Here is a 25,007-nt window from a genome sequence, read left to right on the forward strand (position 1 = left end):
TTTAAACAGCAAATGAATCATGCCCCCCACACACACCCACGCAGAGCTTCCATGACAATGTGGTCTGTAGGGTCTCTCTGCTGACATGAAACTTCCCTCCTGTTTCCAAACAATGTTGAGGTCAACTCTGCTCTCACTAAGAACATACAATACATTGTGATAGAGCGTGAGAGAGCAAGAAAGAGCGAGAGAGAAACAGACAGACAGAGAGAAACAAGCAGAGAAAGAGAGAGACAGAGAGAGGGGGGGAGGGGTTAGGGGTCTTTAAACAACGCCACAGAGCATCATATCAAGAGATCATTTATTAAAAAGGCTGGAACAATTTTGTCCTAAAATGATCCAATATTTAAAAAAAAATTCAACTTCAAATGTCTTTACATCACATTGGTCTTAAAAAACAAGGTTTGGGACTTCACTTCGACATGAAATGAAACAAAAGAAAATGCAGCAAAAAATGTAACTTTACAAAACGTCATGTAACTACATGCATCAGGGTTCATAATGAAATGAAGGTCTAAGAAACATACCGTCCACATGTAAAAAAAGGGATCAAACCATTTATACACAACAGACTACTGTAGCTGTTAGCCGCCAAAAAGGACAAGAACCATTGTGTGTGCAGGACCTATTAGGACTGTTACTGATATTCACCTCAGCCTGTGAATCGAAACAAATCATTAAGCACAATGTCACATCTTAGTCACACCTTAGTCACACCACGCACTCAACACAAGAGGCTGCTGAGGGGAGGACGGCTCATAATAACAGCTGTAATGGAGAGAATGGAAAGGTATCAAATACTATTCCATTCCAGTCATTACTATGAGCCCGTCCTCCCAAATAAGGAGCCACCAACCTCCTGTGACAACGGTGTTTTTATTATTTTGTACTTCTGTGTTTTGGTCACATGTTCAGAACAGTAGTCATGTGGTACACTATGGCTCTGTCCCAAGTATCGCTCCTTCCTCAAAGATGTCACTTGACTTGTTCACGTCCCTTCACCGATGTGATGACTGGTATATGAAACATGGTGGAAACTCCCTCTAGCCCATGCCTTTACCAATCCCATGCTTTCAGACTTGTGGGAAGTAGTACAAAATTGCACACTTCAGGAGAAAATAGATGTTATTGGGACGCGCCCCTGTATCTGGACTTGAGTGGGATTTGGCACAAAAAAACTAAATAATGTCTCATGACAAGTGGTTCTGTTTTCTTGTATCTGTTCCTCCTCCTTCATTATAAAACCAACACTGGAATACAGATAAAAAGTCCAACATAATATTATCCATTAACGTCACAAAAACATTGTATTTCTTAATTTAAAAAAATCTAAAGCTGGTTAGTGTTTCACCTAAACATTCGTCAGCTGTCTCTTGAAGAACCCACAGTAAGCAGATTTAGTCCAATAAAAATAACAGTCCGTTTATTGGTCTATTCAGTGATATTTCAATCACCTGATTGGTTGATGTAGTAGCTGATTTGCAACTACAGTTTTTACTTGAAACGTGACTTTTCTAGTTATTTTTCATACATGTAAGTGTTCCTATTCACATGTATCTGTTCCTTGAGCCTATACTGCTTAACAGCCCATCAGCTTATTGGTTAGTAACATCAGGGGCGCAAATGAAGTATTAGAAGTGGGGGGGACCTAATTATTATTATTATTATTATGTTAATTTTTGGTCTGATAAACACTCCAAACAGCCTATCCAACCACTCGGAGGTGTCCGCATGGTCCTAAAGCACACCGTTGCATCGTTTTGTATCACATTCCAATGATAAAACTGGGGAGCACAAAATGCAATTTCAGAATGTGTGTGTGTGTGGGGGGGCATGTTCCCCCGTCCCCAGTGAAAGTTGCGCCCCTGAGTAACATAGTAATGTCAACTTCAATAGGCTGGTTGTGAATGTAGTGCAGTTATTGCCAAGGAATGACAAACATACTGGTCCCAATGACTGTAACAAAGTAACACACACACACACAGTTAATTAAACAGGACGGCCACAGAGGTCTCTCCTCCAGCCCTTGGTGGCAGACGCCACATACATTTCCACTGCTTTGTGTGAAAAGAGATAGCTGTCTAGACAGTGCTACATCTAGGATGCATCTGAAATAACCCTCCATTCCCTATATAGTGCACTACTTTTGACCAGGGCCCATAGAAAATAGGGTACAAATGTAGCACACTATATAGGGAATAGGGTGTGTATATATGCTGTGGAATGTAGAACCAAGAAAGTCTACTATGAGTTTTTCTAACCAAAAGCCGGGGATTTTGAGAAAACACAGCAATTGAGTTGCGTTGAACAGTCATCATCATCATCGTAAAGGGTTTGGGGTGGCTTTAAATCACATAAGGTGGTTATTACATCGTTATAAACAGAGCTATGAGCTGTATTAAGGTCTGTGTAAGTGTAATAACTCATTAGGACTCTGCACAGTCTTGGTAACAGTATCAAGCTTACATGGTGTCAACACACTCAGGTCTAGGTGAAGTGTCTGATTGGTCAGTTAAAAACAGTAAGAGAGGACCCAGAGAGTTGGGCTCTGAGTAAAATTGAAAATGTGCCACTCTCTCTGTTCCTTTCCCCATCTCATATTCTCTCTACCTCTTCATTCTCTCCTTCTTTCTTTCTTCACCTTTGTGTCTTCTCTCCCTCTCTCGCAGAGGTCAACGCTGAGAGTTGGGCTTTGAGCAAATTTGAAACATAGTCTCTTTTCCTCACTCGTATCATCTCTTCTCCCACCTCTATCCTTTAATTTCTTGTCTTCTCTCCATTTCTACACAGAGGTCTCCGACTGCAGCCTCATGACGAACTTGTGGCTCTTGGGGTCGATAAACTCCTCCCCCAGGTGGAGGAATGGGAGGGGCGCCACAGTGACGACCAGGGAGAAGTCGAGTCGGCGCAGGGAGAAAACCAGACCCGGGCGCAGGGCGGACGTCACCGGCTCCTCGCTCACCAGGGTCCACTGGCGCCCCCTACCATTCTCCCGTTGGTACTGCATGGTAGGGCCTGGGGAGAGGTAGCGCTCTAGAAAGGCCTGAAAGAAACACACAGAGAGAATGAGATAAGACAGTCTGACAGGGTGCCACATCTTGTCATATCGAAGGTGGGGCAACAGCCATGGGTTCACTTTCTCTCAGGGGAATGTTAAGTAGGCTAAATATGATTCATCGAGTGAATCAGGCTTATTCTAATCCCGTTATGGTCATGAATACCTCAAGTTGAATATCAGGTCATGTATGGCTGTTATTTTTAGTGGTCATGTCAAGGGTATAGAGATCACATCAAGAGTGTATGAATCTAAGGGGCCATGTTGTAAGTGTGTAGGGGTTATATTAAGGGTGTAGGGGCTATATGAAGGGTGTAGGGGCTATATGAAGGGTGTAGGGGCTATATTAAGGGTTTAGGGGCTCACCTTGGGGGTCATGTTAAGGGAGTAGTGGTCAGGTTAAGGGTGTAGTGGCTCACCATGGGGGTCATGTTGTGCGTGATACAGAACTGCAGGTGGTTGATAATGCTCTCCATGCTGTGATAGGGCTGCTGGCGCGTGGTCCTCAGGTACTTCTGCATGGCCCGGGCCATGGGGGCAAAGATGGCCTGAGCCGCCTCCCGGGGGTCCATCACCTCACGGGGGTGTTTGGGGGACGAGGCGGCCGGCTCGTCGTCCTGGAGACGCTTGATGTGCGTGAAAGCCTCCTCTACCGCCACCACCAGCCTGGGAGGAGGTAGGGCATGTGTTATGGATGTGACGTTTTAGACTGGCATACACTTCCTGTATGCCTTGTCTTGGGGGCACCAATGGCAGCCTTTTTAAGCATAAATGGCAGGTTTTAAGTACTGCCACCCCTGTCTGACAAGCTCAGTGTGTCTCCTCTCCTCACCTGGCCTTGCGCTTGCGGACTCTGCGCTCCATCTCTGCCTCCTCGTAGTAATACTCGTTGTGGGAGTTGTCTCTCCTGCGGGCCGCCGCAGCGATCATCGCTCTGGACTGACCTGTCGAGTTATTGGTGCTGTTCTCTGGAGGATAAATCACAATCAAGAAAAAAACAATCAACATAAAAAATAAATGCTATTCATTGAGCAAAGAAATGGCATCACTATTGCAAGACAATAAAGACAGGGGTGAAAAGTGAGTGAGGGAAAAAAGGGATGAGAGGAGGAGATGAGGAAGGAAGGAAGGATAGTGTCGAGGCTTACCTTCTCCCAGAGTGTAGACTTTGAAGCCAGAAGTCTTCTTAGAGAGGATGGACTTGGGCAGGTTGAGGAGAGCAGGGTTGTAGACTGGGAAATCACTGTAGTACTGGTCCAGCACCCACACTGCTGCTCTCTGGATACTGGAGAGAGAGACACACGGGAACCTTTAATGACCTGCCATTACTATTTCAAAATGTGTTTTATTCATTTAACTAGGTAAGTCCGTTAAGAACATTCTTATTCGTTTGACCTACACCGGCCAAACCGGGACAACTGTGCGCCACCCTACGGGACTCCCAATCACGGCCGGCTGTGATACAGCCTGGATTCAAACCAGGGTGTCTGTAGTGATGCCTATAGCACTGAGATGCAGTGCCTTAGACCGCTGCGCCACACGGGAGACCCAAGTGGCATACGTTCTAATCATCATCAACACTAAGATCATCCTCATCAACATTACCACCATTATCATCAGTAGCATCATCGTAATTATCCCATCTGCAACGTATTCAAACATCAGACAAACGTTTAACCTTCAATAGTGGCACCTGTAGCACAGACTACAGGACATATATGGTACTGCAGCTATTATCGATCACCTGTCAGCTTCAGCGCCCCTCTAAACCCACTAGGGTGAGAAGCAGATAACTAGTGGAGCAAACACAACCTCTCCCATTGGACCATACTCATAAGTGCCATCCAAATAGCTTGATGCAACCTAAACACTCACCATACAAATGACACACATATGCAAATAGCCTCAAAAACAGGCTGATGAGGTAATGCAGGTTTCAGCATCATTCAGTCAGCTGAACTAACGGTCTCTGAAACTAGCACCAAAGCTGGGATTATGGTATGAAACATGCAAATTAACACCCCAAAAAATAGTACCTGCAGATACAGGAAAACCACACTAACACACTAAAACACACACATGAACAAACTCACATTCCATGCTTTATGAAAAACTACACATGCACAAACAACATTTATGAAACGTCACAAACACACCCACCTGAGGTGTCCCACGTTGTAGAAGCGACTAGCCCCATCTGTGGTGCGCACCATCTTGAGGCAGAAGGCAGGCTGCAGGTGTCTGACCTCCAGCAGCACTAAGGCCAGGTACTGGATGAAGAGCAGGGCGTCTACCAGCGACGCCGCGTACCCCACGATACCCCTGTAGTCCCTCTCCCGGGGCTCCAGCACGCGCACGCCGTAGAACAGCCAGTAGGACGCTACGAAGAGGAAGACGAGCGCCAGCAGCAGGCAGCGGAAGACGTAGAGGCGGGGCAGGGTGGCGCCCGGCGGGCGCAGAAACAGAGCCCAGGTGGAGATGAGGAGGACCAGGAGTTTGAAGGCCAGTGAGACGTAGAGGCCCTCGCAGGGCGTGCCGCAGGGCTCCAGAGACTCACGCCACAGCAGCTGGGGCAGAGCCAGGAAGGCCAGGGGAGTGACCAGGGCGAAGAGGCCCAGGACGGCGCCCAACGCAGGGCCCAGGAAACGACGGCATTCCAACGGGGAGGACTCCTCGAGCTCCTTGGAGACGCGGGTCAAGTCCTCGTTAGAGACGCTGTGTTCTGACGTGCCAGTCTGCACGGTGGTGGTCTCACCCCAGTTATCGTCCTGGAGTAGAGAGAGGTAGAGAGAGAGAGAAAGAGAGAGAGAGAGTGCGAGATAATTTTAGCATATGTTTGGAGGTCATAGGGAGAGGAAATATTACCTGAACAAATGAGACAAGAGGATAATGAGAAGGAGACAGATTAGAGAAAGACAGAGAGAAAGTCAAGTAAAGGTGGAGGATGACAGAATACAGACAGATAGATGGTCAGGGTAGTGATGGTAAATGTATTGTAGGAAAGGACTGAACTCTGACCCTGTCATCTCCACGGGTGGACTCTGTGTCCAGTAGAGGCTCTCCGGGGGCCTGGATGGTGACTGACTTGTCTCCACGACTACTGCCGTCTCTGCTTTTGGAGCGGTGCCTGTCCCGCCTATCCCTGAACATCACACACAGAGACAGAGGGTTAACCCTAAAACAGGTCCTACTTCCTAGAGGTTAACCAAACCCCATCGTCTAAAATATATCACACACACTCAAAGCTTCTATAACGTATGATATGTGGTCACACGCAAGTTAAAGTGCATTTACAAGAGACTGAGTGTGTTTGAGTGTGTGTGTGTGTGTGTTCTGCATAAGTATACACTGAGTGTACAAAACCTTCCTAATATTGAGTTGCACCCCCCCCTTATCCCTCAGAACAGCCTCAATTCGTCAGGGCATGGACTCTACAAGGTGTTGAAAGCGTTCCACAGGGATGCTGGCCCATGTTGACTCCAATGCTTCCCACAGTTGTGTCAAGTTGGGTGGATGTCCTTTGGGTGGTGAACCATTTTCACCACGGGACACTGTTGAGCTGTAAAAAACCCAGCAGCGTTGCAGTTTTGACACAAACCTGGCACCTACCCGTTCAAAAGCACGTCAATCTTTTGTCTCACCCTCTGAATGGTACACATACACAATCCATGTTTCAATTATCTCAAGGCTTCAAACTCCTTATTTAACCCGCCTCCTCCCCTTCAATAAGTGTAGATGAAGTGGATTTAACCAGGGACATCAATAAGGGATCATTGATTTCACCTGGGAAGTCTATATCATGGAAAGTGCAGGTGTTCTTAATGTTTGCTACACTCAGTGTATATATCATGTATGTGTTACCCACCTGTGCTTCCTGGAGCTGCGGGAGTGCGAGGACTTATAGGAGTAGCCTGAATACTGCGACTCGTTGTCCATGTCGGAGGCCGGTGGGCGGGGTTTGCCCCTGTGGGTCCCTCCTCCCCCCGTGCCGCGCTCCCCGGCTCCGCCCAGCTGACTCTTGCGGTGGCTGATGGACTTGGAGGAGAGGGCCAGAGGCAGGCGGAGGAGCTCAACCTTACTCCTGAGGGAATCTATCTTGGAGGCCGGAGGAGAGGGGGAGGACAGACCTGACGGCAGGAGGGAGAGGAAGAGCAAAGGGAGAGAGAAGGAGGGGAAAGAGGGGGAGGAAGAGAGCGAGAAAGAGAGGAAGAGATATAAAACTGTTTATTAATCAAATCACACTTTATTTGTCACATGGGATGACTAAAACAAGTGTAGACCTCATCAGGAAATGATTACTTACAAGCCCTTTACCAACAGCGCAGTTCTAGAAGAGTTAAGAAAAGATTTGCCAAATAAAGTAAAAGTATAACAATATATAAAAAGTAACACAATAACGAGGCTATATACAGGGGGTACCGGTACTGAGTCAGTGCGGGTGTACAGGTTAGAGGTCATTTGTTCATGTAGGTAGGGGTGGAGTGACTATGCATAGATAATAAACAGTGAGTAGCAGCAGTGTACAAAACAAATGGGGGGTCAATGTAATCATGATTAATTGTTCAGCAGTCTTTTGGCTTGGGGGTAGAAGCTGTTAAGGAGCCTTTTGGTCCTAGACTTGGCGTTCTGGTACCGCTTGCCGTGCGGTAGCAGAGAAACAGTCTATGACTTGGGTGACATAATATGAACATTTTATTACCATGTAATGCATTTTATTACCATGTTAATAGTCCTATCAGATAGGCAGGCTGTCACAACAGGACTGAAGGGAAGGTCGTGGAAAACACCAGAGCTCAAAGGGATGTAACCTTGATATAGCGCTCTTTAAATAGGATTCCAAACAACAATGTCTGTCTGGGATAGTGTCATGAAACAACTCAGTGAGTTGTCAGCTTGCTTTCGTCCGATAAATTAGGATTATTTCACAGCCCGTGTCACAAGACACACATGGAAGGAAGGATGTTCCCTCATTGGGAGCTGGGTTAGAATAAGAGTTGGGTTAAAATAAAGTCATTTCTTGAAGCAGCTGAAGAAGCCTCACGATGAAGTTGTGGAAGGACTTCAGAGGTTTTACCTCTATGGTATCCCCCTGTGGTACAAGCCCAATATTACCCCTCATACATTAGTTCAGATGGAAAATACACACCATTTAACAGCAACAAATTAGTTTCACCAAGCTGACAGGAGCTTGTTACTGCCTTTCATATTCCTGTTTGTGCATGCACTACACACATACACACACACTAGAAATACACACAGACACTGCATTCCCCTACCATCCCCTGTGGTCTCCGGAGCAACAGAGCTTGGCTATTACTATGGGGATGAATGAGAGACAATGGGTGAGGGGATGGGGGCTTGTTGCCATGGTGACCTGACTATCAACTCCCCACCCTCTCTCTCCCTTGCCTCTTCGTCTAAAAGCACTCGATCAGAAACACTTTTTCCCCATTTTGATTCCGCTAGAATGTGTTGCAAAGACCAATCTCCAATGCCATTTTAGCTGGACCAGTATGTCTCTCTCTTGTCAGAGAGGCACTGATTCCTAATGTGATAATGTGTAGTGAATAACCACCTCTGCACTCTATTTCTGTCGTTCTCACTCCAATTCACTCAACTGTTTATGGGACCACATAATAGGTTTCATGTGAGAGTAAGACATGAGCTCCCTGGTTAAAAACACACACACACACGCTATTCATACAAATGCCAATGACATTAGCTAGAATTCGACACAGGGTTTGTAGAGGCCTAAGAGGCATGATGTGAGTTACGACCAAACCATTTGAAGAGCAACAAGAACAATGTGAGGCCTTTTGCAGAAACACCTACCCAGAAAAATCAACTGTGTGCCCCGGTGTTTTAACCATTGAATGAAATCGCTGAAGAAGAATGAAACGCTTATAACCGACAGCAACCCACATCTAAAAACAGACGTGACCATGTATCACTCCCAGGGGAATAGGGTTGTTTTGAGAAGAACTGAGCTACACGAACCTAGCAGGAACCATAGGTCTAATCAAACTAATCACAACAGACAGCTTCAGAAACAGAAGGATGCTAGGAAGTTATACATTGGGATATTAACATTGCTAACAGAGGGTGTAAGTTAATATTAATGTCAGCCGTAAAGGTTATTATAACTTGAGGATGCCTGGAGCACCATTACTGAGTTCAATCAGAGTTCACCCTCTGAACTGTTTAGAGCGGCTGGCATTGCTTCCCAAGCAGCAAGGTATTATTGTGATGGGTGTGTGGTCATGGGTGTGTGTTGTAGCCTATTGAGGACATTACATGCACTATTATTCTCAATTTCCTCTGACCCATTTAACACCAAACACCTTCATTTGACCTTTATTTAACTAGGGAAGTCAGTTAAGAACAAATTATTATTTTCAATGAGGGCCTAGTTAACTGCGTTGTTCAGGGGCAGAACGAAAGATTTTTACCTTGTCAGCTCGGGGATTCGATCGTGCAACCTTTCGGTTACTAGTCCAACGCTCTAACCACTAATAGCTGCCGTATTAATGCAACAACACAAGTCTAGAACCCAACCACCAGTTTGTGGGACTAGTGAGAGTGGAATATTGTGTGTTGTAGGTTGTGTGTGTGGTAGGCTGTGTGTGTGTGTGTTCCAACTCTCTGCAACCATTTGACTGTAGGTTCCTGATTTAGGCAACACACAAATGCTCTGAGCGTTCCATCTGAAACCTTAACAGATACCACCTGTGACTTCAAAACACTTCAAGATTGTTTTATGGGCTAAAAACAACCAAATGTAGGTTATTTGGTAACCCAGCACTGGTTAAGTAGTAGACAGAACATGTTATTTTGACCCAGCCAGCTGGGTTGCGTTGGGATTACCCAAACATGGGTTCATTTAGCCATCAGTTGGGTATTTTTACTCTCACGCTGGGTTGACCTAGCAGCTGGGTCTTTTTTAATATAACCCTTAGGTTCTGTTCTGGAGGCGTGATGTATTAGGGGTGTGTCTTTCAGCTAGCTCTTATTGCTCACCCATGAGATTAAATGTCATTCCCGTTCATCATGTTAAGTTTACATTGTGCAAATGCAGACTTTATTATTTTACACACATTATGGTACACCACCGTATTGTATCCCAACAATAGGCTTTTAGGGAATTCATACACTTCTGTAAGGATCATTAAAAATTTAAATGTTCAACCTTAGCATATGATAACTATACAACAGAACAGATGAACAGGAATGACATTTAGTCTCATGGGTGGCTAAAAATAACTATCTGAAAGCCACGCCCCTACTAAATTAGGCCTCCAATCTTCTGATCTGACCTGCTGGGTCATATCTCAATAACCTAGCAGTTTTTTTTTTTTTTTAAGAAAACAACCCAACTAACTGACCCAACACCTGCAACCCAGCAGTTAGGTCAACCAAACAAACCAGCTTTTTTGTGTGTGTAATAGGCTTTAAAAAGTTCTACAGTCCCAGGTGGCACTGCTGTGTCTGAATGCCTGCGGCTCCCATCCCTTCCACAGGCCTAGATGAAAGCCTCGGTGAGGTAGTCGGGATCTGGGGGGTGGCGCCGCCTCCGCACAGAAGAACTAAATTAATCGACCCACAGGCTTCATGGGGCCTATCCATTACGCACCGGCTCATTCCTCTGGTTGACACAATGAGCCGCATGCAACTCAGAAACGCAGGAATTACGAAAGGGTGATAATAACCTATTTTACTGTAAACCTATTATTGGCGTTTACCCAAAATATTACGTTTCTCGGTAAAGGTTAATACGAGGCGACATGTCATACCTCGTCTTGAAATAATGTATCAAGTCTCACGCCCATGCAGCAGCACGGAGATGTGGGTTGTCGATACAGATTTTAGGGGACTAGGCTACATTGAGTCTGGTTGGAAAACCACAGCATGCTGCATTCATCAACAAACTACTCTAAACCAGTTTTATACATGTGCGCATATTTGGCACACGTACGTAAAAGTGCAATTTGGGTGGAAAACTTAATGTTGTTGCCTGGAGACATGCAATTCAAACTCATGAGATTCAAATCTGATATTACTTTCTGACAGAACCGCAAATCAAGCCAGATTGGCGCATTACCTGTAAAACAATGTCGACGGATGAAGTTATAATTAAATATGCAAATAAATTGGCCAATTGTCCTTTCCATCAATGCCACTTCATTAATCATAAACAACCAGCCAGCAATTCAAGGATTTGAATTGAAATATTAACGGTCTCTGAGTGCTTTAGAAGCAGTGAATGACAAACCTGGCAGGAGAAAGAAAATGTTTTAATGAATTTTAACAAAAAAAATAAAACACTCCGAGCAGTTCAGAAAGCTTACCTTTATTTTCAAATGTGCTACCCAAATTGGTAAAAAGGGAATTGTAGCCAAAAAATCTCGACACAAAGAAAATCCCAAACAGTGATTAAAATCAGGCGGCTGGGATGTACACATATCCACATTCAGTTTCCTTCCCAACTGCACCTTCCAGGGACGAAGGGTATGTAACTTAATCGCTCTTCAAATACGATATCCTTTTCTCAACTGAAAATCATCCAGGCTATACAAAAGACATGAGACGCATCCCATTCTCGGTTTCTGCATCTGTTCTTCGCTGGGAGCCCCGCTGCGTGTGTGAATACGGACATTCATCACCGAGAGGGGTGCGCAAGACAGTTAAACGCTCCACATGATACGCAAAGCTTTTGTGTTACATTAATAATCACATAATATAATTCATAGAGAAAATCCAAGTGTATGTTATATCAGGTAAATGATATCAATTCCATTTCGCAGTTATGCGAAGTCAAAATATATTGCGCTTTTGTTCTGTGGTTCCGTTTAACGGCAAAACAATGCCGCCGGGTATGGGACAAACGCTCGCTCCCCTATCCAAAGGGCGAAAATCCGCTACAAGGTCCCTTCAGCCAGTTTTTATTTTGGTTTCTGTGTCCTAGTATGGAAACGGTTACCCTCTGTCTTTCTGGATAACTAGGATTCGATTAGTTTTTCATTCATTCAAAACCCTCTTGCTCTTTGCTTTCCAACCGTAAAATCAATGGCCGGCCTCCCTCCACTCACTGGAGTCCTCAACAACGACGCTCCGCCTCCTTACTCCTCCACCGCCGCCTCTCTATCTCTCCTCCCCCTGGTTCTGTTCATTCTCACCTTCACTTTCGCTGGTAGACGAGCGGAGTGCAGGGCATAATCCTTGCTCCCATTTCACCTCTATGAAGGACAATCACAGGACTGCAGTTTGTCCAATGAGTTTTACTACAGACGCTTAGACCTAATCCTCTCCAAACTGTCCGTTTCATTTAAAGCTGCCTCTGACCCGTGGATGCTCCTCAATTTAGCAAACCTAACAGATGTAGGCCTATTCCACGTATTCTGTGCTCCAGAATTAGGCCTATGACCCAAAACCCTACACTTATTTAATAATTACATGTCCGAATTTGGAAAGACATATAGATAGGGCTCAACGCATGTGCAGCAGTGCATTTTATGCGATTTCTCATGCGTCAGTTGTAGTGCAACAACACCTGTGCCGCATTATAAAACACATGTTTAAACACACTTTACTCTGACATGCATTGTCTGCTCGACTGGAAAGTGCCTTAGGCCTACTCAGAAACCTACCACCCATGCATGCACAAGTCCCCATAAAGATATAATATATCCAAATATATCCTCTTCCAACTCCATCGTGTGAATCTCAATTGTTTTTTGCTCTCCTCACCTCCTTTTCAAAATGCATGTGACCTTAGACCACTGCTCCCGACCACTGCATCTCAGTGCGAGAGGCGTTTGGCTGGGGTAGGCCATCATCATAAATAAGAATGTATTCTTAATTGACTTGCCTTGTTAAATAAAAAGGTAAAAAAAATATATAAAAACATTTCAATTGGAAAAAGTCTGTGGTTCCTCCTCTCATACACCACATGACCAAAATGATGTGGACACCTGTTCATCAAACATCTCATTCCAAAATCATGGGCATTAATAGAGAGTCCCCCCCCCCCCTTGCTGCTATAACAACCTCCACTCTTCTGGGAAGGATTTCCACTAGATGTTGGAACATTGCTGTGGGGACTTGCTTCCATTCTGCCACAAGAGCATTAGTGAGGTTGGGCACTGATGTTGGGTGATTAGGCTTGGATCGCAGTCTGCTTTCCAATTTATTCCGATGGGGTTGAGGTCAGGCCTTTGTGGAGGCCAGTCAAGTTCTTCTACACCGGCCTCGACAAACCATTCTTTATGGACCTCGCTTTGTGCACAGGGGCATTGTCTTGCTGAAACAGGAAAAAGCATTCCCCAAACTGTTGCCCCAAAGTCTAGAATGTCATTCTATGCCAGAGTGTTAAGATTTCCCTTCGCTGGAAATAAGAGGCCTATCCCGAACCATTATTCTTCCTCCACCAAACTTTACAGTTGGCACTAAGCATTTGGGCAGGTAGCGTTCTCCTGGCATCCACCAAACCCAGAGTTGTCCGTCAGACTGCCAGATGGTGAAGTGTGATTCATCACTCCAGAGAACGCTTTTCCACTGTTCCGGAGTCCAATGACGGCAAGAGTTACACCCCTCCAGCCAATGCTTTGCATTGTGCATGTTGATATTAGGCTTGTGTGCGGTGCGGCTGCTCAGCCAAGGAAACACATTTCATGAAGCTCCCAACAAACAGTTCTTGTGCTGACATTGCTTCCAGAGGCAGTTTGGAACTCGGTAGTGAGTGTTGCAAATGAGGACAGATTATTTTTACTCACTATTTCGCTTCAGCGGTCCCGTTCTGTGAGCTTGTTGCAGCCCCAGTATACCACTTTGCTGTTTGCTCCTAGAGGTTGCTACTTCACAGTAACAGCACTTACAGTTGACCGGGGCAGCTCTAGCAGGTCAGAAATGTGATGAACTGACTTGTTAGAAAGGTGGCATCCTATGACGGTATTACGTTGAATGTCACTGAGCTCTTCAGTAAGGCCATTCTACTGCCAGTGTTTGTCTATGGAGATTGCATGGCCGTGTGCTCGATTTTATACACCTGTCAGCAATGGGAGTGGCTGTAATAGCCGAATCCACTAATTTGAAGGAGTGTCCACATGATTTTGTATATATTGTGTACCTTCTCCTCCAATGCATTTTGAGAAGGAAGCAGGAGAGAGGACGTGAGCAGTCAAGGAAATACAATTGAGATTCACCCATCATGTTAGTGGACAAAGGTCCGTTTGGATTTCCCCTACTGAATATAATATTTCCTGGCCCTCAACATCAATACTTGGCTTACTTGACATAAGCCCTTGGCTCCTTTCCTATAAGGCGAATACAGTCGGCCATTCGGGGCAAGTTTTCCCAGGTCAAACCAATTGAGGCTGCTCACTGTCACCTCCACAGCTCTCCTCAAAGTGGTCAACTTCAATGATATGGGAGGCCCTAAAAGACAATACATTTGTCAGGCCCTTGAGAGAGAAATTGGCCTGATATTTCTGTACTCTATAGTGGATGTATAATGTGTGAATAAATATGCTTACTGGTGGCTTCACTTGATTCAGGATCTGTAAATGTTTATGGTAGAGTTAGTTTCTTTCTCGTATCAACGAAGGTGGGTGAGTTTGAAAAAAGGATTGGGTCCTAAGGTCTTTTTAATGTCACAATACACATGAATCTGCAACAAGACTTAATTTTCCTTCTTCGCAGCTAACAACCGCACCATTTATTCAAACGTGAGAGAAAATAATGTACACTTTTTTTCATATCTACAAAAATAAAATCAAAAGAAAGGACAAAGGCTTTCCAGGAAAAATACAAGATTGTGATTTCTATATTACATAAGTGAAGGAGATTAAAAGAGAAAAGGATCATTAAAGACATGTGTATGCATGCCCTAGTTTGTTGTGCAGCGGTTTGACAAAGGGAGGAACCATCAGTTCTAACCTCTATACGAGAGAGATGGTTAGAGAACTCAAGACAGAAATGTAGGAAAAACACAGACAAAAGACCAGAAGAAAAATAACTTAATCAAAAGAGTGAGTAAACGAATGTCGAGCTAAGAGACAGAATGAAAGTAAGAGTCTGGAATCGTCCACCATGCCAAGGTAAACGAAAAATCTGCATCCCCTCTGGAGCCCCAACACACACTGTAGTGTCACAGACATATCGTATGCTGACCACACACACACAGTAGTGTCACACAGACATATCATATGCTGACCACACACACACACTGTAGTGTCACACAGACATATCGCACGCTGACCACACACACACACACACACACACTGTAGTGTCACACAGACACATTGTACGCTGACCACACACACACTGTAGTGTCACACAGACATATCGTACGCTGACCACACACACTGTAGTGTCACACAGACGTATCGTATACTGACAACACACACACTGTAGTGTCACACAGACACATTGTACGCTGACCACACACACACTGTAGTGTCACACAGACATATCGTACGCTGACCACACACACTGTAGTGTCACACAGACGTATCGTATACTGACAACACACACACTGTAGTGTCACACAGACACATTGTACGCTGACCACACACACACTGTAGTGTCACACAGACATATCGTACACTGACCACACACACTGTAGTGTCACAGACATATCGTACACTGACCACACATACACACTGTAGTGTCACACAGACATATCGTACGCTGACCACACACACACGGTAGTGTCACACAGACGTATTGTATACTGACAACACACACACTGTAGTGTCACACAGACATATCGTACGCTGACCACACAGAGGGTTAACAGACTTCCTCTCCCAATGAATACAAGTCGTCTGTGCAAAAGGTGTCTTTCAGTCCAAACCTATGCCACTCTGTATGAAGGAACATCCCTTCATGTTTTTTTGTGCCAGTACAGCAAACACTAGTCATGGTATAGTAGTATAGAGGGGATTCACAGTATTACACACACAATACAGTACAGCGTTCTTTAGGAAACGATGACGACATGATAGACATCTGTGCATTCATTGAACATGTATCCTTTTTCGTAGTGGTCATCGCTGTATGTCTAGGAGTAGCGCTGCAGACGAGACAACAGCCATTCAGTAGAGAACAGTGCGGTAGTAGTGTTACCACGACGCGTTACTGAGGTCACCGGGAAGATGTTGTCGCTACAGACAACCCATCCCGTAGCTTAGCAGCTGTACATACATGCAGGACTTGCTGCATACGTCAGAATGACTGACCAACCGCCATCTTGGTTATCCCTTAACAACAACAACACACCTCTTCCTTCATGGCGCTTCTCTCCTGTGTGATTATCAAACATATGTATCACATAACATGAATGATTTTATGGATGAATGAGGACTGTGCATGTTGTGATCTCTTTACTCCTTCCTTCCTCTTGGCCCAGTGCAATAAACCTGAATATATAGATATATAGACACAGTCCTTCGATCAGCCTCCATGGCAGGCATACTGTAAAGCAACCAGTGGTAGAGAACTGCCATCTTGGCTCAAACTAGGTGCAGCTTTGACTCCCAATGGAGCCGGTGATCTGTCCAGTGTCCTATCCCTCACCAATCCAATCAGCTTTGGCGTATGGATACATGACAGAGGATGCATTGTGGGTAAAGTGCCGGGTTCCTTCAGTTGTCCAGTCGTTATTTTGTCAAAACATCAGTCACTTCTCAACTCTCTCCCTTGAACCCAGTGTTCTTTTCAAAGTATACTAACTTCTCCTTCCAATGTAGCCAACCTTATTCATTCCATTCAACATTTTATCCTTGACATTACTCAATTTAGATTTGTCTCACTTCTTGTACTCTTTGCTTCTTCACACAACTGTTTCATCACTGCTTCTCTCCATTTCCCCCCTTCATCTGTCCATCCTCTCGTCCCAGGACTCTTTCCTGCTCCGCAGAGGTCAGAGTTCACCCTAACTCCATGCTGGGGGCAGCCCCTTGGGTGTCAGGGGCATCAGTCCTGCATCAATTCCTGGTCTCCCAGGGCAACGCCAACGACATCCCGGTACTTCCTGGATTCTGCTCCCATGAGCAGTGCGTGCTGGGATTTGACTGATGGTGAGGGGTGTGAGAGGGGGTTAGAGGGTAAAGGCTGGGGTCCCAGTCCATCAGTGTGTGTGTGCGTATGTCTACGGCAGGGTGGGGGTAAGTCTGTTAAGTCCTCACTGAAATGACAACGTTAGAATCCAGTGGAGAGGATCTTCAGCTTGGCTGGCTCTGCTGGGCTCGCCTCCTTTCCTGGAGGGAGAGAGAGAGAGAGAGAGAGAGACATGTCAATAACAGAGCTGATGTAAACACAGACAAACCAACAACCAGAAAGGTCCATAGTGAATTTGAAGGTTTAAGAAATGCCTTTATGAAATGTGGTATCCAGACCAAATCTTTCCACAAAACCTCTTCTGTATGACCCTGACCTCTTCTATCTAACCCCTGAACTCACCGTCCCCTGGGTCCCGGTCCAGAAACGGTGTCCTGACGACGGTTGCCTGGATATGAAAGAGGTCACCAGACTCTGGATTGACAGGTGGCTCTCTCAGTGTTTTCAGGAGCTGGTGATGAGCTGTCTCTATGTCCTGAGGGGGTTATGAGGGGAGAAAACGACAAGTAAAGATTAGCATGGAAATAAAGTCCAAGTGTGTGTGTTTAAAACGCCTTACCCTCAGCTGGTGCAGCTTTCTCATCAACTCCTCGATGGTGTGGAAAATGTCATCCACGTTTTTGATTATATGGCTCTGGAGGCTCTTTTGTGATTGACTCTGCCCTTCCTGCCGACTCAGATTTCCCCTCTCCGATTGATTGTCCGCAGACATGATGGAAGCGACCTGCCCTTCTTTCTCATGAGTCTGTACGGGCGATGAAATCACTTCCTGTTCCAGATCAGGAAGTTCAGTGGTGGTCGGGTCGTTGACCTCATCTGTGTGACTCTCGTCCAGCAGTCCCTCTCCCTGCTCTGTAGGCATCACCAGGTAGAACACGTTTCCTGCAGCACAGTGGGTTTACAGAGTTGCAATGAGCCCTCCGGGAACAAAAGTCAATCTCCATGTTAAATTGACACTACAACTGTGAAATCTTATAGTATGCAGCTAGAGGGTTGTGTTCAGTAGGTATGAATTGGAAAACGTTAAAAAAATAGAAAAACGAAAGTGAGTGTTCTTATTGGACAAATTCAGGAAGAACCATACGATTTACGTTTCAAAATAGTTCTCTGGACACGACTCTGGTATAGTAGTCACAAACCTCAGACAGAGAGACTTGGACCTAATGGAAGATATTCATGAAGGTTTGAAGAGGACAACTAGACTGACGACTGGAGCATTACCCCGTACACTGGCCTCGCCTCTCGGCTCAGGTGATTGGTCAGAGTGGAGGGTGACATCTTCAGTGATGTCATCAGGGATAGGGGAGCCCGCAACCACAGCTGAGGACAGATGGAGTGAAAGAGTGAGTGTAAGTGGAAAGAGGTGATATTGTATGAGAGTGTGACAGACAGAATGAGATCCGAAAACCAGATCAGCTGAATCTAACAGAGGAGTGTGACCACGCAGAAGGTAAAGGAGGAGTGTGACCACGCAGAAGGTAAAGGAGGAGTGTGACCACGCAGAAGGTAAAGGAGGAGTGTGACCACGCAGAAGGTAAAGGAGGAGTGTGACCACGCAGAAGGTAAAGGAGGAGTGTGACCACGCAGAAGGTAAAGGAGGAGTGTGACCACGCAGAAAGTAAAGGAGGAGTGTGACCACGCAGAAGGTATGGGTGGAGTGTGACCACGCAGAAGGTAAAGGAGGAGTGTGACCACGCAGAAGGTAAAGGAGGAGTGTGACCACGCAGAAGGTAAAGGAGGAGTGTGACCACGCAGAAGGTAAAGGAGGAGTGTGACCACGCAGAAGGTAAAGGAGGAGTGTGACCACGCAGAAGGTAAAGGAGGAGTGTGACCACGCAGAAGGTAAAGGAGGAGTGTGACCACGCAGAAGGTAAAGGAGGAGTGTGACCACACAGAAGGTAAAGGAGGAGTGTGACCACGCAGAAGGTAAAGGAGGAGTGTGACCACGCAGAAGGTAAAGGAGGAGTGTGACCACGCAGAAGGTAAAGGAGGAGTGTGACCACGCAGAAGGTAAAGGAGGAGTGTGACCACGCAGAAGGTAAAGGAGGAGTGTGACCACGCAGAAGGTAAAGGAGGAGTGTGACCACGCAGAAAGTAAAGGAGGAGTGTGACCACGCAGAAGGTATGGGTGGAGTGTGACCACGCAGAAGGTAAAGGAGGAGTGTGACCACGCAGAAGGTAAAGGAGGAGTGTGACCACGCAGAAGGTAAAGGAGGAGTGTGACCACGCAGAAGGTAAAGGAGGAGTGTGACCACGCAGAAGGTAAAGGAGGAGTGTGACCACGCAGAAGGTAAAGGAGGAGTGTGACCACGCAGAAGGTAAAGGAGGAGTGTGACCACGCAGAAGGTAAAGGAGGAGTGTGACCACGCAGAAGGTAAAGGAGGAGTGTGACCACGCAGAAGGTAAAAGAGGAGTGTGACCACGCAGAAGGTAAAGGAGGAGGGTGACCACGCAGAAGGTAAAGGAGGAGTGTGATCACGCAGAAGGTAAAGGAGGAGTGTGACCACGCAGAAGGTAAAGGAGGAGTGTGATCACGCAGAAGGTAAAGGAGGAGTGTGACCACGCAGAAGGTATGGGTGGAGTGTGACCACGCAGAAGGTAAAGGAGGAGTGTGATCACGCAGAAGGTAAAGGAGGAGTGTGACCACGCAGAAGGTAAAGGAGGAGTGTGACCACGCAGAAGGTAAAGGAGGAGTGTGACCACGCAGAAGGTAAAGGAGGAGTGTGACCACGCAGAAGGTAAAGGAGGAGTGTGACCACACAGAAGGTAAAGGAGGAGTGTGACCACGCAGAAGGTAAAGGAGGAGTGTGACCACGCAGAAGGTAAAGGAGGAGTGTGATCACGCAGGAGGTAAAGGAGGAGTGTGACCACGCAGAAAGTAAAGGAGGAGAGTGTGACCACGCAGAAAGTAAAGGAGGAGTGTGACCACGCAGAAGGTAAAGGAGGAGTGTGACCACACAGAAGGTAAAGGAGGAGTGTGACCACGCAGAAGTTAAAGGAGGAGTGTGACCACGCAGAAGGTAAAGGAGGAGTGTGATCACGCAGAAGGTAAAGGAGGAGTGTGACCACGCAGAAGGTAAAGGAGGAGTGTGATCACGCAGAAGGTATAGGAGGAGTGTGACCACGCAGAAGGTATGGGTGGAGTGTGACCACGCAGAAGGTAAAGGAGGAGTGTGACCACGCAGAAAGTAAAGGAGGAGTGTGACCACGCAGAAGGTAAAGGAGGAGTGTGACTACGCAGAAGGTATGGGTGGAGTGTGACCACGCAGAAGGTAAAGGAGGAGTGTGATCACGCAGAAGGTAAAGGAGGAGTGTGACCACGCAGAAGGTAAAGGAGGAGTGTGATCACGCAGAAGGTAAAGGAGGAGTGTGACCACGCAGAAGGTAAAGGAGGAGTGTGACCACGCAGAAAGTAAAGGAGGAGTGTGACCACGCAGAAGGTAAAGGAGGAGTGTGACCACGCAGAAGGTAAAGGAGGAGTGTGATCACGCAGAAGGTAAAGGAGGAGTGTGACCACGCAGAAGGTAAAGGAGGAGTGTGACCACGCAGAAGGTAAAGGAGGAGTGTGACCACGCAGAAAGTAAAGGAGGAGTGTGACCACGCAGAAGGTATGGGTGGAGTGTGACCACGCAGAAGGTAAAGGAGGAGTGTGACCACGCAGAAGGTAAAGGAGGAGTGTGACCACGCAGAAGGTAAAGGAGGAGTGTGACCACGCAGAAGGTAAAGGAGGAGTGTGACCACGCAGAAGGTAAAGGAGGAGTGTGACCATGCAGAAGGTAAAGGAGGAGTGTGACCACGCAGAAGGTAAAGGAGGAGTGTGTGTAATCAAACATTCAGATGTCATTCTGTAGAGTCTGACTTCATTTGATCATATTAGACACCAACGTGGCTCCACAAAGAAACAAGCAGTAATTTAATGAAAATGGACAACAATATTAGGTTACTGTCTAAATCTTCTGTCCTCGTTACCTTTCCTCACAACATGCACACTGGGGCACTCCACCTCCGAGGGCGGGGCTTCTGCGTGCTCAGCCCCCCATTGGCTGGGACTGACGCTAAGGAGAGTCTCAGAGGACGGCGGCCTCTGATGGTCATTGAACGGGGTCCTCTCATTGGCTGCCTCGTTTGTGTGCGTGCCATCTGAGCCGTGACTCCACCCATCTTCCAGGTCGCGGAAAATCAGCTGCCTTAGCGTCTCCACTGAAAAGGCAGAAAAGTGGTATTGAATAAGTGGAAAGTTGATTCTCAACCAAACACATTCTAGTGACGCTAGTACATACGTAAACAAAATTATATTTTAATATGTTCAAGTCAAGTCTCTTGCTTTCTCACCGTCTTCAAGAGCTGCCTCTGCTACTCCAATTCGTCGCTTGACGTAGTCCTGCCCCTCCCCGCAGAAGAAAGCTCCTGATTGGTCCGTTGGTGTGGTGCGTGCGAGCTCGTTATCCTCATCGTTAGGGGAGTCCGTCTCCATGAAAACCACCTGCTCCGTCATCGAGTCGTCTAGGGAGATTAAAGATCATCAATGTGATGAACGACAGAGCAGAGTTGGGGAATGATAGAGAATATTACTGAACAGAAATATCCTACAGAAATAAATATTTATATCTGTAGTCACTATAATCCACTCCAAAAACATACACTTCCTTACTAACACAATTTGTCTCACCTGATTGATAGACATGGCTGCCAGTTGAGACAGGGGAAGCGTTGCCAAGACTTGGGGAGCTGAGAGAGAGATAAAGGAGAGAGAGATAAAGGAGAGAGAGGGCGAGAGGAGAGAGAGATAAAGGAGAGAGAGGGCGAGAGGAGAGAGAGATAAAGGAGAGAGAGGGCGAGAGGAGAGAGAGATAAAGGAGAGAGAGGGCGAGGAATGAGTGAGAAGACAGAAGAGAGATCAATGAGATGGAATCAGTACTGCTTAAGACAACTATAGCGAATGGTCTGCAATGCTATCAGAGTCTACAGATCTTCAATGTTAATTGTTAGAAACGGGCCAGTGTAAGGATTACTCACAAAATAGGTGTGGATCTGTTATTGGTCGAAGGTGAGGAGCCAGCAACCAATGAGATGGTCTTTTCAAGTTGGTCCTTCCAGCTGTGAAAAATAAAATGGCACTCAAAACGTCCACCAAAGTTTTTCCATGTGATGAGTAAAATGCTGCAGGTTAAAATCCTGATGAACCTCTATCATGTATATTATCTGTAAACTAATCTCTATTCCTGGTATAGATATGGATGATGTAGATGTGCTCACATGTTTTTCTCTGAGGACGTCCCCGCTACCAGTTCATAGATCTTTCTCTCTGTGGTGCTGATGACGTACAGGGCCTTGTTGTCTGAGGGAATCAGACTCAATCAAACCATCATCATCACCACAGGGATAATAAAGCCATTATCTTATTATCTTGCAAAATGATTGAGATCCCATTTCCTGTTATTACATTGTTGTTACAGCATTAAACTGTTGTCTAAATCTAACCCAGATCACTGATTCATCTATACACAACCATTGTCCACTCCACACTTTGTCCCATAACCCCTGACCTCTAACCTCTTACCTGTGGCCACAGAGCGCACCAGGAGGGAGTCTAGCTGGACCACGGGGCTGAAGGAGGCCTTGGTGTCCCCGCTACCACCTCCTCCCCCCAGCCAGCGGGAAGGACAGCGCAGTAGCAGCCGGTCGTCTGGACCTCTCTGGAGCAGAACCAGCAGGTCTGATAGCAGCAGGGCCTGGATCTCTGATAGATGAAGGAGAACCAGAACCATACGGTTAGAACCCTTACAGAACACTGAACACTAGAACTTAGAACCTGCAGGTCTGACAGCAGTAGGGCCTGGATCTCTGGGAGGGAAAATAAATCAAGTCAAAGATACTCACCCAAAAAGTTAACAAGGCACAAATGATTCAACTCCCAGTGTATTATCTGGTGACTGAAGCAACAATACAGCAGAATCAGAACAGTGACTCCAATATGGAATACATGTCTGGGACAGTGTCTCCAGGGGTCTCTCGCAGCTGATTCCTTTTAGCTCTGGACAGAGGAGCCAACAGAATCTAAAGCACAACAGTTCTATCTGTGGAGTGTTGTGGGTCTTACCTAAAGTTTTGTCTTTATTGACTTTCCAGGTGAGAGGACCCTCATGGATCATTGTCTTACTGGTCAGGTCCAGACTCTGACAGGACAGAGGACATCATCAGAATAAAGCTGTTATACTATGTGTTGGAGGAAGAGACTAACTTTGAAGAGGTGGTAAATACTAACTTTGAAGAGGTGGTAAATACTAACGTTGAAGAGGTGGTAAATACTAACTTTGAAGAGGTGGTAAATACTAACTTTGAAGAGGTGGTAAATACTAACTTTGAAGAGGTGGTAAATACTAACGTTGAAGAGGTGGTAAATACTAACTTTGAAGAGGAGGAAAATACTAACTTTGAAGAGGTGGTAAATATTAACTTTGAAGAGGAGGAAAATACTAACTTTGAAGAGGAGGAAAATACTAACTTTGAAGAGGTGGTAAATACTAACTTTGAAGAGGTGGTAAATACTAACTTTGAAGAGGTGGTAAATACTAACTTTGAAGAGGTGGTAAATACTAACTTTGAAGAGGTGGTAAATACTAACTTTGAAGAGGTGGTAAATACTAACTTTGAAGAGGTGGTAAATACTAACGTTGAAGAGGTGGTAAATACTAACTTTGAAGAGGTGGTAAATACTAACGTTGAAGAGGTGGTAAATACTAACAACTCTGAAAAGGAGGTACCTTGAACTGTGGCGTGGGGTCCAGCCTGCGCTGGTATTGGTTGAGTCGTTGCCGGTGTTCAGTCTCCCTGACGACTTCATTGACGGCCTGCAGAATCCCGCGGCAGCAGGCCTGTGCACGTTGGAGAGGCGGGAGGTCTGTGCAGCCAGCTGTAGGAAGACGTTACACCCAGTGATATCAAACATCAAATAGGACCAGTTAGTTCAAAGCAGTAGCTATTCTTAAAACACTACTAAGACTAACCTACTCGCCTAACTACTAAGACTAACCTACTCGCATAACTACTAAGACTAACCTACTCGCCTAACTACTAAGACTAACCTACTCGCATAACTACTAAGACTAACCTACTCGCCTAACTACTAAGACTAACCTACTCGCCTAACTACTAAGATGAACCTACTCGCCTAACTACTAAGATGAACCTACTCGCATAACTACTAAGACTAACCTACTCGCATAACTACTAAGATGAACCTACTCGCATAACTACTAAGATGAACCTACTCGCATAACTACTAAGACTAACCTACTCGCCTAACTACTAAGATGAACCTACTCGCATAACTACTAAGACTAACATATCACCAACTACTAAGACTAACATATCACCAACTACTAAGACTAACATATCACCTAACTACTAAGACTAACATATCACCTAACTACTAAGACTAACATATCACCTACTACTAAGACTAACATATCACCAACTACTAAGACTAACATATCACCAACTACTAAGACTAACATATCACCAACTACTAAGACTAACATATCACCTAACTACTAAGACTAACATATCACCTAACTACTAAGACTAACATATCACCTAACTACTAAGACTAACATATCACCTAACTACTAAGACTAACATATCACCTAACTACTAAGACTAACATATCACCTAACTACTAAGACTAACATATCACCTAACTACTAAGACTAACATATCACCTAACTACTAAGACTAACATATCACCTAACTACTAAGACTAACATATCACCTAACTACTAAGACTAACATATCACCTAACTACTAAGACTAACATATCACCAACTACTAAGACTAA

At 45.6% G+C, this 25,007-nt stretch overlaps 2 protein-coding genes across 7 annotated transcripts in view; both read right to left on the bottom strand.

Moving 5' to 3' along the window:
• Positions 1 to 284: 284 nt before the first annotated feature.
• Positions 285 to 12,762, bottom strand: vangl2 (VANGL planar cell polarity protein 2). Its single transcript, XM_020504072.2, has 8 exons — positions 11,401 to 12,762; positions 6,921 to 7,182; positions 6,074 to 6,197; positions 5,216 to 5,823; positions 4,204 to 4,340; positions 3,888 to 4,023; positions 3,475 to 3,721; positions 285 to 3,043 (listed from the first exon to the last, which is right to left on the bottom strand). The coding sequence occupies exons 2-8, from the start codon at positions 6,989 to 6,991 to the stop codon at positions 2,783 to 2,785; spliced, it is 1,584 nt and encodes a 527-aa protein (XP_020359661.1). The 5' UTR covers positions 6,992 to 7,182; positions 11,401 to 12,762; the 3' UTR covers positions 285 to 2,782.
• Positions 12,763 to 14,659: 1,897 nt separating this feature from the next.
• arhgef11 (Rho guanine nucleotide exchange factor (GEF) 11) overlaps positions 14,660 to 25,007 on the bottom strand; it is a 40,585-nt gene continuing 30,237 nt past the window's right edge. For all 6 annotated transcript variants that reach the window (XM_031791880.1, XM_031791878.1, XM_031791881.1 and 3 more), the window contains 12 exons: positions 23,935 to 24,083; positions 23,271 to 23,346; positions 22,731 to 22,910; positions 22,427 to 22,508; positions 22,187 to 22,267; positions 21,840 to 21,898; positions 21,503 to 21,673; positions 21,140 to 21,370; positions 18,392 to 18,490; positions 17,730 to 18,052; positions 17,513 to 17,645; positions 14,660 to 17,310 (listed from right to left, as the gene is read on the bottom strand). In XM_031791880.1, the coding sequence (XP_031647740.1) occupies positions 17,252 to 17,310; positions 17,513 to 17,645; positions 17,730 to 18,052; positions 18,392 to 18,490; positions 21,140 to 21,370; positions 21,503 to 21,673; positions 21,840 to 21,898; positions 22,187 to 22,267; positions 22,427 to 22,508; positions 22,731 to 22,910; positions 23,271 to 23,346; positions 23,935 to 24,083 (1,643 nt within the window). In that variant the 3' untranslated portion in view covers positions 14,660 to 17,251. The remainder of the gene's footprint in view (positions 17,311 to 17,512; positions 17,646 to 17,729; positions 18,053 to 18,391; positions 18,491 to 21,139; positions 21,371 to 21,502; positions 21,674 to 21,839; positions 21,899 to 22,186; positions 22,268 to 22,426; positions 22,509 to 22,730; positions 22,911 to 23,270; positions 23,347 to 23,934; positions 24,084 to 25,007) is intronic.

Source organism: Oncorhynchus kisutch, linkage group LG16, assembly GCF_002021735.2.
Source record: "Oncorhynchus kisutch isolate 150728-3 linkage group LG16, Okis_V2, whole genome shotgun sequence".
NCBI classification, from domain to species: Eukaryota; Metazoa; Chordata; class Actinopteri; order Salmoniformes; family Salmonidae; genus Oncorhynchus; species Oncorhynchus kisutch.

What these genes read in the sequence shown, in the direction of transcription:
- vangl2 (XM_020504072.2), bottom strand. Translation starts at nt 6,991, where the DNA reads ATGGACAACGAGTCGCAGTATTCAGGCTACTCCTATAAGTCCTCGCAC. An exon ending in CGCAGCTCCAGGAAGCACAG is followed by an intron (nt 6,198 to 6,920) that starts GTGGGTAACACA and finishes TGTGATGTTCAG; the next exon opens with GGATAGGCGGGACAGGCACC. An exon ending in GTCCGCAAGCGCAAGGCCAG is followed by an intron (nt 3,722 to 3,887) that starts GTGAGGAGAGGA and finishes ACCTCCTCCCAG; the next exon opens with GCTGGTGGTGGCGGTAGAGG.